Genomic DNA, 16,462 nt, shown 5'->3' with positions numbered 1-16,462 from the left:
TTTCTCACAATGTTTTATACTATCAACCTCTCCCCATTACTCGTTACCAAGTGAGGTTTTATGCAGATAATTATAATTACAAATAGTGTCCACTGCCTTTCACTGCTTACTGTAATAAATTCCGATAAGCGTAATAAATATTAAGTCTACATTAAAGAGAAAATATCATAAAGATTGGTTTCTTATCTCCTGAAACCAAACATTGCTGGTCTGAAATGGGGGAAAACGGATTGTTATGAAGTGTGTGTGCTTCAAGGGAGCTCGTGGGGTGTTTTACTTTCATGTCTTATATCCCCTGTGGATTCTAATATAGTAGCCATTAAATGTATTAGGACAAAAATGTAATTAAATTTGTTAAGTAGTAATTGAATAATATTTTTGATTTGATTTGCACGCCATACTAGCTTCTGAATAGTCCTATTCAATAAAATACCAAACAATGAAAGGTGTGAAAACATAATATATGACGTTTCTCCAATGTCGTGCATGCAAGCACTGGCGGACTGTCTCTCGCAACGTAGAACCAAAACTTTTAAAATTTCAACACACCATAAAGTGTAAGTGTTATTGAAAAAAAATTGGATAGGTGATTTGAAAAAAAAAACATTAAGTTTTTGACTGTGAACAATTTTCCTGTTATCCTATTGAAAACACATGACAACAGGATACTGATAAGCTTGTTGACCTTGAACAATGACAAAGGTCAAACAGGTTTGTGTTAAGCGCAAGTTTAAAAAGTATTATCCGCGCAAGTTTAAAACGTACCGGCGCTACTTACAAAAGCATATTTCGAATTTGCGCGAGTTTCTACTTTGCGCTCAACAATGGTTTTCTCGGTCACTGGCGATCCATGAAGCAATTGTGTGTGGTGTGAAAAAAACAAAGGGAAACTGGGCATAGTTACGTAACAACATAAATTCTTTCTGACATTTTAAGCTATCAACCTGGAAAGAGGTTCCTTCCGTCATGATTGAACAACGCACGCAGCCGACACAAGTGCCAAAGTAACCGTGTGTGCAAGCAAACCATGGAGGTAGAAAACTCCCCCGTACATACACCGTGGTCGTGGAGTCCATGAGCTATCTATTATCTACCCTATCTTCCAACAAGTACATCCTGGCCCTCCCTCCACCAGAGGCAGAGGAGTATTGCTCTAGACCATGGTCGTACTGTGTGGTGCAAAAGTGCTTGGTCACGGCATGGTCGAAACAAATGCACACATTACCACCATACAATATTTGTATTTGTAGTGTGTGTGTAAAGTTTATGACTGACTGCTGCTAGGTGCAAAAACCGAAAACACAAAGCGTGTGTGCGGTGTGTGCAAACGTTTATGGAGGTACACTTGTGCAAACAACTGGTCTCGTGACACCGGCACTAGACTATAGACTAGACAAGGTGAATACTGAAGTATTGTTTGTCAATGTGTTATTGTCTCAGAGTTGAAAGAAGATACTGAATTAGCAACAGTGGACATGGTGGACTGTTTTTATCCTTCCTTCACGGTTTCAGCACAGTCACTGCTTCTTGATGCAAGAAAACTGTATGTAAGTTAATAATAATATAACTATGGAGCTATCGGAATCAACCATGATCATGCGAATTATACACATGTTTTTCTGATGTTGGATATTGTTGTGTAGTTACTCACAATCTTGTTAGGATTTGAAAATAAAATATAAAAAAATACTTTATCATTTGACAGGTTGATGTACCGTACAACTTGACTTCATGCGCTGATGTGATCTGCTGTTCTGTTCAGAATTGCTTGGCCCAACTTATTCACAAGGATTTGTGAGTCTCATTTCCGCTTTTTAATTGTGCCAGCCTGCCAGGTGTACATCTAATCTGTTGCCATGGAAATCCTGATCATCAAGTTCATTTTGCTGGGAACACTTTTTGTGACATGCCTCACAGCAAGTTTGCTTCCCCTGAAATTTGTGGATGTTTTTAATAAACGACAGGGACAAGCAGGCCTGGCACGTAAACACCTCATGGAACGAGTGTTTCGTTTTCTAAACTGCTTTGGTGGAGGGGTGTTCCTCGCAACATGCTTGCTGGATCTACTGCCAGATGTTCGCAGTAAACTCACTGACTTGTTCCCAAAACTAGGCATCAAAACCAACTTTCCTATTGCAGAGTTCATTACCGCTGTGGGGCTTTTTTTGATTCTCTGTATTGAACAAATCGCTCATGACTTCAAGGAGAAGAGCTTTGAGAAGAAGCATCACAAGGCACTTCAACAAATCGACGAAGAAGAGCAACCCGAGGACGAAAGAAGTCCACTTTTAAAACACACTGCCACTAGCAGTGCTGCTGTTGATAATCAAGTCAATACTGAACAACACAACAACCCTAGCAGCCAGGAAACCTTGCAACGAGAACTTAGTAACACTGGTAGTGTTCAGTCAGAGGGACATGGTCATAGTCACGGCCACAGTCATGGAATGATTGATTCTAACCCTGCTGATAGTACTATAGTCCAGCATACTGACAGCCATGATATGGTCACTAGCTCCTCCCTACGATCACTGCTTCTACTCCTTGCCCTATCACTACACTCATTATTTGAAGGCCTCGCCCTAGGTCTGCAGAGTAATATCGCACAGCTGTTAGGAATCTTCTCTGCCATTGTGATCCATAAAACCATCCTAGCGCTTAGTCTCGGAGTTAACTTTGTTCAGAGTAACCTCCATAAGGCAACAGTAATTCAATCTAGTATTTGTTTTTCTGTCATGGCACCAATAGGAATAGTCATTGGTGTCTTAGTGACGGAAGGATTTAACAGTATTGCCCACGGCATCACCAGTGGTGTCTTGCAAGGGTTAGCTACAGGGACATTCTTGTATATAACTTTCTTTGAAGTACTTCCTATGGAGATGAGCCAGCCTGGAGATAGATTACTTAAACTCTTATCCACATTGATAGGATTTTCAGTAATTGTGGGAACATTGTTTCTGGATCCTACGATTAACAGTGGCAATTAACACTAGATCTTAATACGTACAGTAGGTGGAAGGTATTCAGTTTGCTGACATGTACACATGTTATGTATTATTAGTATTAGTATTACTTAAATTCTGTATTTTGCATTTGGGATAACAAATATTACCCATCCATCGATGTGTAGGGCTATATGATCTACATCTATGTATACTCGGTACTTTCCTAAGTCCAGTGAAAAACCCCGTACTATCACTCGGATGGTTGGTAGCTGGGCACTGTTAATGGACCAACTCGGCCATGGACCATTACCACCACACAGTGAAGACCAGCTCCTCACACTGTTATACATGTAATGGCTAATTTAATGCTGTATACTGGAAAACATATGTCTGTAAGGTACGTCTTCATAGCTAGGTCTGTGTCCAAATTAGTGGCTGTGACTTCTTGTTAGCCACTTTTTAAAATTATGCATTGAGGCATCTAGGCTTCCCTAAATCCACAGGCACACTCCTCGAATTGGAACCAACGACCTTTGTCATTCTAAAGCAGATGTCTGGTTCACAGGTTGTTTCTTTCTTTATGACTTATCTTTGCAGTGTTTTATTAACAAACACTGCAGAGAGAAAGGCAAGGACAAACGCGGAAACAATGCAGTGATGATACACCACCATTTCAGAACTTTGACCCATGATAAAAAACAAATTAATACCGCAAAGACCAAACAATGACAATAGGCATTTATCTTGACAGTGCAATGAACTGTGTGTGTACAAACCATTTTAATGACTGTATTGCAAAATATTCCCTCTTGTTGTGAAACTTGGCCATCACCGTTGCTTATAATGGAGAAAATTGCACATTTCTAGTGTAGTTACAATAATTTCTTTTCCCCAAAAATAAGTCACAATCTTGTTGCATCCGCACAACAATAAATTAGAATGATTTAATGCATTGTCCGATTAACAATAAACCATTTTTATGTGATCCTTTTTATGACCCAATAAAAAACCATGCTTTGGGGGGGGGGGGGGGTCTTAATATCATGGCCATAATGTCATCATTATGCAAATGATAACTTGGTCATGTTTCAACTAATCATACGAACATGTGGCAAAGTGAGGCTTTTACTTCAATTCAATTCAATTCAATTAATCTTTGTAAATGATAGTCATGCTGCAGTGATGGTGATATGAAACCAGACAAACATGTGTCAAGATTACAACAATGTGAGGCTATTCACTCGCAATGTACACAGTTTTACCTCATAATTTAAAACTACTAAAATGTTGTTACATGTTCCCTTTTTGTATTGTTTACAAAAATATAATGTAAAATAAAACATTCTATATCAAATGAAGGTAAGCATTTTTGTTTAAGGTAATTTGTTTGACAAATAAATAAGAAGACAAAACAAACAAAATCACATTCAGATAAGATTTATTTTATTGAATTAGTTTATTTTGCATAAATAATAACCGGTACACATACAGGTGCTATACTTTGTTCTTGTGTGATATGAAGCTCTTTTTTCATCAGTGAGGAAAATTATAATTTCTAATGAGCATCTCACAGACATTGGGCTCGAATTTGGGGGAACACACAAGACCACTGCTCTTGATGCTCAAATTGAACTGACATTTTGTGTATATTAAAATAACAAACTGTTAGAATTTAAAAAGAGAACATTTATCTCACTTACGGTATAAGTGTTCTTCAATAAAAAAATAATATTATCAGACAACATTGTAACACAAAAATGTAAGACTGCTGGACTTGTCCTGTCATAGTGGAAATTGCCTGTTTATAATGTCATGATCTATCAATGAAAATATTATTTAGTTACTGCTTATATGACCCGTAGACATAATACTTATACACTTGGTGAATACATAATTGAAATGCATGTTTTTTTAAATAATATTTTTGATAATTCATACAATAAAATCTTTAAAAATATGTGTACATATTGTGTGAATTAACTTTATAAACATGTCAACTCGATTGAAGATATACATTTGTTTGAATCTACTTAAAAGTCGAAATTTCTGTTGTAATTTCTGTTGTAATTTCTGTTGTAATTTCTGTTGTAATTTGGGTAGACACATCATTTCACAATGTCACACTCAGAAGCTTTTCCATATTGTCCGTTAAAAAATCATAACAATACTGAAATCATGTCACCAATGTTCCAGTTAGTTTCTTTTATTGACCCTGCTCGATGCACAGTTTTAATTCCAGGCGCCTAACCTGTCCTCATTTTGGGAGTCAAAATGTACACAAAGGACTTGACCCCCAAAATGGTGGAATTGGTGGATGAGCCTTTTTTAGGAGGTGTGTTCTGTGCCTGCAAGAGGCCGACAAATACCACTTGACCTGTACAATAAAAATACTGTTTATGTGCATGTAATGGTACTGCTACATCCAAGTACACCCAGGATTCAGCTTGCCACTTCTTGAAAGTTTTGGTAGATGGATGAACTGGGTGCCACACCTTAATACGTTCATTAAAAGGGCGAGTTTTAACCAATCTTTATAGGGCCAATGAGTTAAAGGGCCTGTGCTGTATTGTTGTGTTGACAATTACGTTATTATTCCATGTATTGTTTACTTTCTCTAATGCAACAATGAGGGCGCTGCCCCGCTGGCCTGTGGTTGTACATGGAACTATGAACTCTCGCCAAGTTCCTGCATGTGCGGACGCTCTCCATTGACAACAAAGCCCTTTTACTTTTAATCAAGCAGAGTAGACCCACATCGCTCTCTACACACAGGTATTGAGGAATATATTCAGAAATGCACCAATTTGTAGTTGACAAATTGGAGAAAGTTGACATAACCAACCTCACTTTTAAAAAGAAGTCGAGTTTTTTAAACATTGGTTATAATTCCAAATGGCGCCATGCATTGTTAACTTCCTTGTTTGATATTACAATGGTGAAGTACATTGGTAATGAGTCTCATAACAGTTTTAATTTTCTTTATCAGGGAAAAATTACCATACAAAATTGAGATGCATATTTTTTCGAAAAATTGCACACTGGTAAGCCTCAATGTGAATGTCTAATAAGCTGAAGGTGGCGTGACGTCATGTGCAAGGATACTGTGACTGAATAGATGGCTTCGACTGTGGCTGAGGCAGGATCGCTGAAATGGCCTATTCTTCACTGTTGTCTTTGCAGCAAATAGCCATAGCCAATAGCCAATAGCCATAGCCCATAGCTGAATTCGCAGGTGGAGGAGAGGGGTAGTGGATGACAGTACTTAACTAGACACCTTGGTAACTAACTCGGCAGGATCCTTAGGTGAGGATGTTAAGCCAAGATGGTGGTCCATTCAAAGTTCTTAATAAAGTTAATGTTAAAAAGTTTGCAAAATTTAATCCATCAATCCGTTTTCTTATCTTCGCTTGCTTTGATTTCTGTTGTTGCTGTTTGGCCCCCTGTGGTCATTGGACAGCTGGTGGGTGTCTGAAGAACAAAACACAAACAACATGATTAGAACTCAATTCATCTGACCTCAAATGGAAACAGAAATCTGTTATTAGAGATACATGTAGACAGGGTTACTGGACTGAAATTAAGAGAGAAAAGATGAATGAAGAAAAACATTGTCTATTATGAAGAATATATTAGTTTAAAGGGTGACTTCATTTAAGAAGTTCAGATTTCAAAAATGTCAAACTGCAAACTGGTTCCTTCGATTGTTAAAAATTAATAAATGATAGTATAATAAGAACAATTGTATTTTGTACCGTATCAACCGAGTAAATTTGATCATAAGCGTGTACAGTTGAGATAACGTAACCCTCCTCCTGCCATCGGGAGGAGGGTTACGTGATTGCAACTAAAGCGAGGACAGTAGGCCCAAATTATGAATTGAAACACCATGTTCGTCAGCAGTCAGTATCAATTATCTAGTTTACAAATTTATGCTGGCATTTATTAAAGTGCCACCAATTAGGAGTTTCAATTAAACCATGGAGGTTGAAAGCTGATTATTGCTGGTACACTGATGTTAAAGATAATGTACAAACTATATTCAACTTAGGTTGATTTTTTAATAAAGTGCAAGCGAAGGTGAAATAGGAAATTCTAAAAGTAAACAAATTCTCATTTAAATGAACTTTTATCTAATTAACAAAATAATTATTTCAGTTTTATAACATGCACGATGTTTCTAATTCTATTTGTGGGATATTATATAACAAGTACTAATTTCCAGGTGCAACAAGAAACTATAATAAGGCTCCCCTGTGAGGAGCCTGATAGTTTCTAGAAGTATGATCTGATAGTCATATATATAGTCATAATAATAATTCATTTTTATCGGCTCCAATTCAAGAATAGATCATTATACTATGGTAAACATAAATTAAAACCGCACAACATGTAATAAATAAACTTACAAAATGGGGCATTTAAATTATAAAGGAGATGTACATATTTAATGTCAGAGAACAGACCTTTTCACTCTCAGATGTGTTCTCCGGTGGTGGTCCACCATAATGCTCCATTTTCTCGGCTTTTACACTAAACCATTTCTGTATTCTTGCGGGCATCAGTGGCAAGAGGTACGGCTGTAGAAACCGGTGGAAAACCCACAACAACAGCGGGATCACGATACACGGTAAACACACCATCTTCAATCAATCTTTTGCCTTGGTCGATTTCTTCAAACTCTAGGAACAATCGAGCTCTGGCATGGAATGTACGATGACAAACTGGTGACACTTTTTTCTTAATGACTGATGACGTGTTGTTATGACCAGTTAAAAAAAACTGACTTTACGTTCGGGTTAATTTAATCAATTTATTAGTAGTAGTACACGTCGCCTGCAGAAAAATGATGACCTCATCTCACGTCGTACCGTATGCGAACGCACAACTCGGCTTCCACGAACTCGACACCTGGTAAATTATACACACACTCGTCACAAGTTAAGTCGGCACTGAACTAACTCGACACAAGCATAGATTATGCGTATTCCGAGGTTGTGGGTGCCGAGCCGAGCATGATGTGTCGTTTTGCAGGGCACCAGATTAAATGGTATTGACGTCGGCAGGTTTCAACTGGTCTAGTACCGAGATCATAATCACTACTGCTCAATCTTCAGGAGCGCTGGGTGCAAAACAACCTTGACCAACGTTGATGTTCTTCCAAGGCAAGGTTGCTGAATTGTTAAGGAAGGTGGGTATTTTTTGTATTTATTCAATGTTTTACCTTGTTTTGAAAATGTTGCCTTGGTTTTTAATAGAAAAATATAACACTGAGATAATTGTTCTGTAGAGTTTAATACGGCAACACCTGGAATAGGATTTTATTTGCATCAGGACCAACCATCATATTCGTACCATTCCTCAATTGAATTAAAACAAAACAAAAAAAACAATGTTTAACTTAAATGGCCTAAAAATAAGTTAATATTTATAATAAACATAAATTAAAATTGCACATTTTAATTACACATTAGTAATAGAAAAATTTATATGAATCACAGATTCTCCAAAATTGAGGCTCAATCTAATAAAAATTAATGAATAATTACACATTATTAAAAGTTTAAAATGCTTTGCCTTTATTAAACTTTCCTACTGTTTTAGTACTTTATTATAGCCTTAGTTAGTGTGAATGAGTGCAAAATTACAATTTGTAATATTTAACAATAATTTATACTGCTTTGAATAGTTTCATGATTTAATCTTTCAAAATGCTTGTTTAATAGACCCTTTCACTTCAGTAATACTAATATTAATAATTTTATGTTGATTCTGCCCCCTGCGCCAGCGCCATGGTGCATTGTTTATTTAAACAATTATTTTGAACAGCTCTTGCATGAATCATAACTTCTTGTGCATATTTAACTTAAACAGATTTAATGAATATCGGCACTTATATATTGTGACTGATTAGACATTTCTTCTTGTTTCCAAATTTGTTGCTTAAATTTTAAACAGTATTGTAAACGTTCATTTAATAACGCAACCCATAACTTGTTCTTAATTTGCAGGAATTGTACCTACATCATCAAGATGCCAGCTAAACTAAGAGTTATGATCAGGCTTGCACGCCATGGCTGTACGAACCGACCATTCTATCATCTTGTTGCCATACACAACAGACGTGGCCGTGACAGCCCAGCAGTTCTAGAGCAGCTTGGAACGTATGACCCAATGCCAAATAACCACAACGAGAAACTTGTTAGCTTTGACTTTGGAAGGATCAAACATTGGTTAGCAACAGGAGCAAAGCCAACAAGACCAGTCGCTATGTTACTGGGTATGTTTGGTGATATATTTTGGTAACCAAGGCTACTAAGCTCCTCTCCTTCTCATTTATCCCCTCATATTGCTCAGTTGCAGTCAAAACAATGTTTTGGGCCTCGACCTTCGACCCTAGCCTTTTACAACTCTGTTAGTTAGTGTCAAAATGTGAGGCCATGACAAATTTTCTGCATTTTTATTATTATTATTATTATTATTTTATTTGCCATAACAGTACAAAACATAATACATTGACAATATACCCCGAGATAGCCAAGGGACAACAAAAGCAAATACATATTATGATCCGTAGATCTGTTGCCCCACATCTGGGGTACACAATAAAATTAATATAGATTTAACATAATATACATGTAGCACACAAAGCATTAAATAACAGAAAATTATACAACCAATAGCAAATAATAAATATATAATAAGAATACAAAATAAATTTAAAATAAATAAGTAGAAATATTGATAAGGTAAGGATAAACAATAAAAGGTCATTTGGGTTGGGTTTAGTTTGCAACAGCTATATATTCTATATTTAAGTTTTTTTAAATTCTGACTTAATGGATTTTTATTATTATTTGTTAACTTCAGGATTATCCGGCTTCCTTCCTCTCCATCCGATGAGTACAGTGCTAGCAAGACGAGCGAGGGCCAAGGCTGAGGAGAAAGCGCAAGAAGAAGCTGATGAAGCAGAGGAAGAAACAAACAGTTGATGCTTAAGACTCTTGAACTTTTATATTGTAGAGACTTCAGAGTGGAATATGATGCCTTGGAATTAAGAGACATCATCACCGGGCTGATCATCACAATGACTGAATATTTGAGGGGGAAAATCACTATACAGCTCACAGCTGTTATGGGTCTGTTGATTTCAGTATCAGAGGCCTATATGCCTGTGAAGATGATGTTTTCTGGTTCATGGAGTGGCCCTTTTTATAACTAATGCTTTCCATTAACAAAGAATGCTTGATTTATTGCGCACAACTTCATGCTAAAATTAAGCATACAAATTTGCTTATCGACCCCTTGAACGATGTGTTGGCACTACATGCACCTATACTGTCCACCATTTTTTAGGAGTCAAAATATTCACAAAGGAATTGATTCCAAGATGGTGTAAAAGGTAGGCCCTCATTTTGTGAAGGTGTATTCCGTGTTAACAAGGGGTCAGGAAAATAAAATTAGCTGTTGCAAACAACTTACCAACCAAATGGACGAGGGTATAAATGCAAAAAATAGTTGATGGCCTGACGTTTCGACCCTAGGGGTCAATAACACATACCAAGATCTAAAGTTAAGAACTGAGGTCTACAGCCACAGTGTTCTCTTCAAAAAGTAATGCATTTACAAAAATTATCAGACGGGTTAAACCTGGCATCAGTTGAAGTGTGAATTTGCCAAATACTTTGTCAGAGATATTTCATTTCTGTTATCATTGATGACACCTTACTTGAGAGGAGGACCAGTGAAACCTTTGCAATTCAACATATGACTGAAGAATGAAATGAGCGTTTAAAGACACTGGACACTATTGGTAATTGTCAACAACCAGTCTTCTCACCATATGCATAAAATAACAAACCTGTGAAAATTTGAGCTTGATTGGTTGTCAGAGTTGCGAGATTACTATGAAAGAAAAAAACACCCTTGTCACACGAAGTTGTGTGCTTTCGGATGCTTGATTTCGAGATCTCAAATTCTAAACTTGAGGTCTCTAAATCAAATTCGTGGAAAATTAATTCTTTCTCGAAAACTCTGTCACTTCAGAGGGAGCCGTTTCTCACAATATTTTATACTATCAACCTCTCCCCATTATTACTGGTTACCAAGTGAGGTTTTATGCTGATAATTATTTTGAGTATACCAATAGTGTCCACTGCCTTTAAGGCAAACCCAGACAGATTTCTCCATATCACTGTGTATCATACCTCTGTAAATAAAATAAATTGTTTTCAAGGTTATGTTAAACTTATTAGCATATGAAAGTGTTCAAAAAGCTTTGTGTTTTAGCCGAGATCTTTTACAAAGAAATTTGTTCACAAATAAAACCTTGTGAACAATTTGCTGTACCACCAATGATGACCTTTTTCTGAATGAAACTTTTGTCAATTAATTCAGAAACATGGCTACATTCTACAGCAGCTTTGTAGTTGATGTTTTTTAAGTGTCATTCAGTACATTTATTTCAATGCTGTCATACAAAACAATAATACAATAGCGTACATTTATGTCAAAATTAAAACAAGCAATATAGTATGAGGTATGATTAGGTACACAATACTTAAAAAAAAAAATAAAAAAAATAAACAAGTAGTAATTTAAAGACAACATTTAGGTGTAAGGTTAAGCAAAATGCTTTTGTGCCCTAACCTATTGACAGACAAACATGATACTAAGGAACACAAACAAAGACAAAGACAAGGGACAACATGGTCAGACGATAGGTGTAGGCCTATTAACATAGACGACACCTAGGGAAATACAACATGTCAGTAATAAAAAGGAAAAGAAACAAAACACTTGTGTCATGTTGAATTTGTAGTTGTGATTGTCCATTGAATATCAGTAAATAGTTGTAAACCTTGAAGAAAGCTGCAAATTTGGCAGTGCTTTCGTTAAAATATTATGGTGTTTGTTTGTGTTTTTGTTTTTCTTAACCCAACTTTTTTGTGATGTGAGGCAAAGACTGATGCTGATACCCATTCACCCCCGTTTATTCGACGCCCCCATTTGAGCTTCTTCGTCCCGCCCTCTGTTTTCCACATGACTTGAGTAATGAGCTCACGGTCGACGAACAAACACCTTATTCAAGATGGCGACGTCCACGGAGGCAAATTCAGTAGATGATGCCGATAACATTTTGTACGACCTTCTAGTCCTCTCTGAATGGCCTCAAGAACCTGAAACTTTGGTGAGAAACAACTAAGCTTTTATGAACAGAAAATGCCCCCTCTATTTAGGGCGTTGCATTTTGTTGTTGTAAATATTCGATGTTTTCTGAGCCCTGGGCCTGAGCCAATCATGACGCAAACTGAGAGTCAGGCTCCGCGGGGGGGGGGGGGGGGGGGGGGGGGGGGCTTTCCGTGTACCCTGCCACCACTTTTTCACAAATCTTTACCAAAATGTCATTTGAGTAAACTTAATTTAAAAGTTTAATTTCTTTTCATAACGAATGAAAAAGTGGTTAAATAAAAATAAAACTGCTTATAAAAAAGTTATATAACCTGTAATAATATTAAAAGTAAAATAATAAGTGATAAAGGCTACTACTAACTAAAACTAACCATGGAGGAAGAAAATAACTCCATGAACTAACTATTCCTCCATCCATGACTATTCGTAAATTGCATTTCTTCCTTTTTTGAAATTCCTTTAAAAAAATTAATAGTCTTGATTTCAGTAAGTTTTAGTTAGTTCAGATTACACACAGAGAGTTTAGGGCCTATATTATGTAGCTAAAGCTAGTTGCTCAGTTATTGTCTTCAAATGATAGCAGAATTAACCACGCTGCAGTGCAGGATTCCCAATCTTAAATAAGTGGGAGTTGATGGCTAGTTTATTGCTCCATGGTTAAATCATGGAGCAAGGGCAAAACCATGCTGAACGACTGGTGAATGTATACAGTGTACATAATACACTATACTATACCCCAAATCTTAGGGTAGGCCAAGGAAACTGCTCCAGTAGGCCTAGCCCCACTTATCTGGCCAAGGCTAGCTGAATTCAGCTAGCCCTGGCCACACAAGTGGGGCTACAGTAGGCCTAGTCTACATACATGTACATGTATTTATAAAAAGCGGCAATTTATTATTTTGTTTTTAAAGGCATGGAGGTAGAAATAGAATTAACAACACAATTTAACAAAGATTCTAGAGGATAGCAATTTGCAGTACTTATAGTGTCAGTTGCAAACATTTTTGAGGAGTGGTATCGACATACAAACTGTATAGTAATACTTTATAAGTTCCACAGTAAATTTTAACAAATAAAATTTAATGGTAATAACCAATGGATTCTGCATTTTTTATTTTAATGTCAAAATGACAGACAAAGGTCATCGCTGAGAAGCCTAAAGGTTCTATCGTTGGAAAGCTATCATCAGTTGCTAACAGTAAGTATTCAAAACAGGTTTAATCAATGGAAAAATTAAGCATATTTTAAAGGAAAGTTAGATTGTTGACTGCCTTACTGGCAGACTTGGACAATTAAAGGCAGGGTCATAGATTGCTATTTTTGGTTTTCAATGCTGATTCACAGGCAAAATTGTCAACAAAAATACATTTACACGTAAAACCACCTGAGGAAGTTTCAACTGTATACAGTGTCTAGGTCTACTTGTTGAGAAAAGTAAAACAGCAACAAAAATGTCATCAAGAATGTCAAATTCATCCTCGTTGTGAACGCGGGTACCAATCAAATCTCTAGCTGCAGCATTCACACATGGACACCACAGAAATCCAAAACTCAATTGTTGGATAATACAATTTGTTGACATAATTTCAGATTTCTAATCAATGGGGCAATTCAGTCAAAATTTGCAGGTTGCATGAAACTACCTTTACCATCTTTATGTACCATGTAAGTATGAAATTGCTCAAAAATGAAAGTGTAAACAAATATGAGGTAATTCTGCTCAGAAAGACGAAGGAAACAGAAAAGAACCTCAGGCCCTGTCAATGGCTGTCATAATTTCAAGGACACACTTTTACATTGAGTTACTTCTCTGCAGATTTTACTCATTTATAGACTTGCATGTTAGAAATAATAACTTTAAAATTGTGAAAATTGTTTGAGGCACATGTGTAAATGGAAAATCTCTTTTGACATTATGAGTTAATTTGTTTGTGTTCAGGATCATTATGGACTTTTCTTCGTAGTACTGGGATGCCACTGAGGTGAGCTACTTTAACATAAATCTGTTCAACTTTATTTATCTTGTTCAACAAATCAGATTAATTTTTAACTCAATAACAAGCATGACACTGGCAGACAGTAGCAAATGGTGACATTGGTGCAAGCAGTCAATTTGTCTAGCATGACAAAACTGGCAAGCCCCCTAAAAAAACTTTATTTACATGTACAATCTTACAGTGTAGAATTGTACATTGTAACATAAAATATACAAAAATTGTTTGTTTATTTTCAACATATTTTATATTTTCTTCAGGACTTCTACTCCATGTTCACTTCCAGCTCCTCTCATCAAGTTAGTAAATGCTCAGAGTAATTGGCAGTTAGCAACCACAAGGTAAGCTGTTATTAATCTCAATGATGTAACAGAGACTTATAAATGAGGCTCGTTCATCAAAGCTTGGGGCTCAGTTCATTAATTGCAACTGACTCACAATATTTGCCTGCTCGATAATATCCACTTCAAATTAATCATATACATATCACAAATATGTCAACAGGACTGATTATAACCCAGTATATTTGGAAATTTCAAAGGTACACTTCAAGGGGTTATGATCAACAAAGGCATTCTAGCACCACTGGGAATAAGGTTGTCAAATTGTAATTTCTGGATATATTGCTTCATGAATAATCCTCTTTTGCAGCAATGACAAACTTCTGGCTGTTCTTCAGGACAGTTATATCGAGGTCCGATCATTCAGAGATGATTATGCAACAAGTCTTGGCAAATGCACAAGTAAGTAAATCAACACTTAATTCTGTCATGTTAAGTTCCTGTAAATATCAACCATTCAGCTAATGGCTTTTCAACCTTGTCTTACTGTCTAATATTGTTATAAACCACAAGGGAAACTGAATGGGTAAATTATTAATGCAGTTTGAGATAAACAAAGACAAACTTATCCAAATGGATTTGAACCAGCCACCTCTGAATTAACCTGCTGGCACTCTACCAACTGAGACTGAGTCATCTTTCTCAAAATGTTGTTAGTCTCCCTATTTTGTCAATCCGGCCGGGTACACGTTCTAATCTTGCTCTAGTAAATTTTCCGTTGTTCAACCCACAGAATTTATTCAGGTTTATCAAGGTTTGCGGTAAAACAACAGACATGAAAATAATTCCTGTGAGTTTTGGTGGTTCTAAAAAGAACCATCGTTGTAACAGCTCAACAGTTCATGTATTTCCACTTCACTGCTTATGTTTCACTTAGTTACCTGTTCATGTTTGTTGTGTTGTCATTTAGCCTTCGAGAAAGACTCTGCTAGGGTCGAAACGTCAGGCCATTAACTATTTTTTTTTGCATTTATACTCTCGGTCCATTTGGTTGGTAAGTTGTTTGCAACAGCTAATTCTATTTTCTCAACTCAACATTTGGATAGGAGAAAGAAGACGATCAGAAGATGATCAGAACTGCACCACAACTCATTAACAGATTGTTTTCATGTAGATATGGTGCTTCCCTAAACCTCACCAGATTGAATCCCCACCACTTAATGTTTCTACTCCTTTTGCATTGACTTCAGTACCTAAGGATCCATATCCTCAATGGAGAAAGCTAGCTTGGAGTCCAGACTGTACTATGCTAGCCTGTTCAGACAGTAGCGGTAATGTACGTGTTTTAGATCTGTTGGGAAGTGTTCTCTTCACTATCAAGAAGGTAAGACTATTAGAATTCACCTCTCCAACGCCTTGATTTTTGGGGTTAACCACTTCATGTTGAAAGACATGTTTTTTTTCTCTGCAAAATATATTTGGACCTGCCTACAGCTGGCCAGTCATTGTCCCTCCAAATCCTTCCTAAAAATTGCAACACTGCCTTATTATTTAATTAGTTTTTGAATGGTGTCCCTATCGCAGTGAACATTTGACACATTATTACTGAAACTGAGTGAATGCTAATATAATGTTCCAAGTGATAATTATTTGCTAATATTTCCAGTCCATTCAATCAACCTTTCTGTATTTTGTTGCAGACATCTTCTAAACAGCAGATTCCAGGAAGTCCTTTAGATCTGAGTTGTGCTGTAGCTTCACTTATCTTCACCGAGTACAAACAGACAACGCAATGGTAAAGTAACCTCCATTACCCAAGCATCATTTTGGTGTATCTCTCAAGATCTGGATTCTAGTTTCAAACTTGCATGTATCTTCACCGAGTACAAACAGACCACGCAATGGTAAAGAAACCTCCATTACCCAAGCATCATTTTGGTGTATCTCTTAAGATCTGGATTCTAGTTTCAAACTTACATGTATCTTCACCAAGTACTAACAGACAACGCAATGATAAAGAAACCTCCATTACCCAAGCATCATTTTGGTGTAT

General features: G+C 36.6%; 3 protein-coding genes across 4 annotated transcripts in view; all 3 read left to right on the top strand.

Moving 5' to 3' along the window:
* Nucleotides 1–848: 848 nt before the first annotated feature.
* LOC117295454 (zinc transporter ZIP1-like) lies at nucleotides 849–4,321 on the top strand. 2 transcript variants are annotated; one of them, XM_033778120.1, is made up of 2 exons: nucleotides 849–1,398; nucleotides 1,706–4,321. In XM_033778120.1, exon 2 carries the CDS (start codon nucleotides 1,857–1,859, stop codon nucleotides 2,985–2,987), a length of 1,131 nt encoding a protein of 376 aa, XP_033634011.1. In that variant the 5' UTR covers nucleotides 849–1,398; nucleotides 1,706–1,856; the 3' UTR covers nucleotides 2,988–4,321. The 2 variants fall into 2 exon arrangements, with proteins under 2 accessions (XP_033634011.1, XP_033634010.1); XM_033778119.1 differs by having other exon boundaries at nucleotides 849–1,547.
* A 3,512-nt stretch (nucleotides 4,322–7,833) lies between these two features.
* Nucleotides 7,834–10,468, top strand: LOC117295455 (28S ribosomal protein S16, mitochondrial-like). Its single transcript, XM_033778121.1, has 3 exons — nucleotides 7,834–8,133; nucleotides 8,954–9,222; nucleotides 9,813–10,468. The coding sequence occupies exons 2-3, from the start codon at nucleotides 8,976–8,978 to the stop codon at nucleotides 9,932–9,934; spliced, it is 369 nt and encodes a 122-aa protein (XP_033634012.1). The 5' UTR covers nucleotides 7,834–8,133; nucleotides 8,954–8,975; the 3' UTR covers nucleotides 9,935–10,468.
* A 1,565-nt stretch (nucleotides 10,469–12,033) lies between these two features.
* Nucleotides 12,034–16,462, top strand: part of LOC117296117 (neuroblastoma-amplified sequence-like) — a 61,056-nt gene continuing 56,627 nt past the window's right edge. Inside the window, exons 1-7 of the mRNA XM_033778988.1 lie at nucleotides 12,034–12,132; nucleotides 13,269–13,332; nucleotides 14,074–14,116; nucleotides 14,389–14,469; nucleotides 14,780–14,871; nucleotides 15,660–15,793; nucleotides 16,110–16,204. Coding sequence (XP_033634879.1) covers nucleotides 12,034–12,132; nucleotides 13,269–13,332; nucleotides 14,074–14,116; nucleotides 14,389–14,469; nucleotides 14,780–14,871; nucleotides 15,660–15,793; nucleotides 16,110–16,204 — 608 coding nt within the window. The remainder of the gene's footprint in view (nucleotides 12,133–13,268; nucleotides 13,333–14,073; nucleotides 14,117–14,388; nucleotides 14,470–14,779; nucleotides 14,872–15,659; nucleotides 15,794–16,109; nucleotides 16,205–16,462) is intronic.

Source organism: Asterias rubens, chromosome 10 (assembly GCF_902459465.1).
Source record: "Asterias rubens chromosome 10, eAstRub1.3, whole genome shotgun sequence".
Lineage (NCBI taxonomy): Eukaryota > Metazoa > Echinodermata > Asteroidea > Forcipulatida > Asteriidae > Asterias > Asterias rubens.
This window is presented reverse-complemented; position numbering and strand designations above follow the sequence as displayed.

Bases quoted from the DNA above. Each gene is read 5' to 3' on its own strand.
- LOC117295455 (XM_033778121.1), top strand. From the start codon at position 8,976: ATGCCAGCTAAACTAAGAGTTATGATCAGGCTTGCACGCCATGGCTGT. The intron at 9,223-9,812 runs GTATGTTTGGTG...TGTTAACTTCAG, and splicing joins ACCAGTCGCTATGTTACTGG to GATTATCCGGCTTCCTTCCT.
- LOC117295454 (XM_033778120.1), top strand. From the start codon at position 1,857: ATGGAAATCCTGATCATCAAGTTCATTTTGCTGGGAACACTTTTTGTG.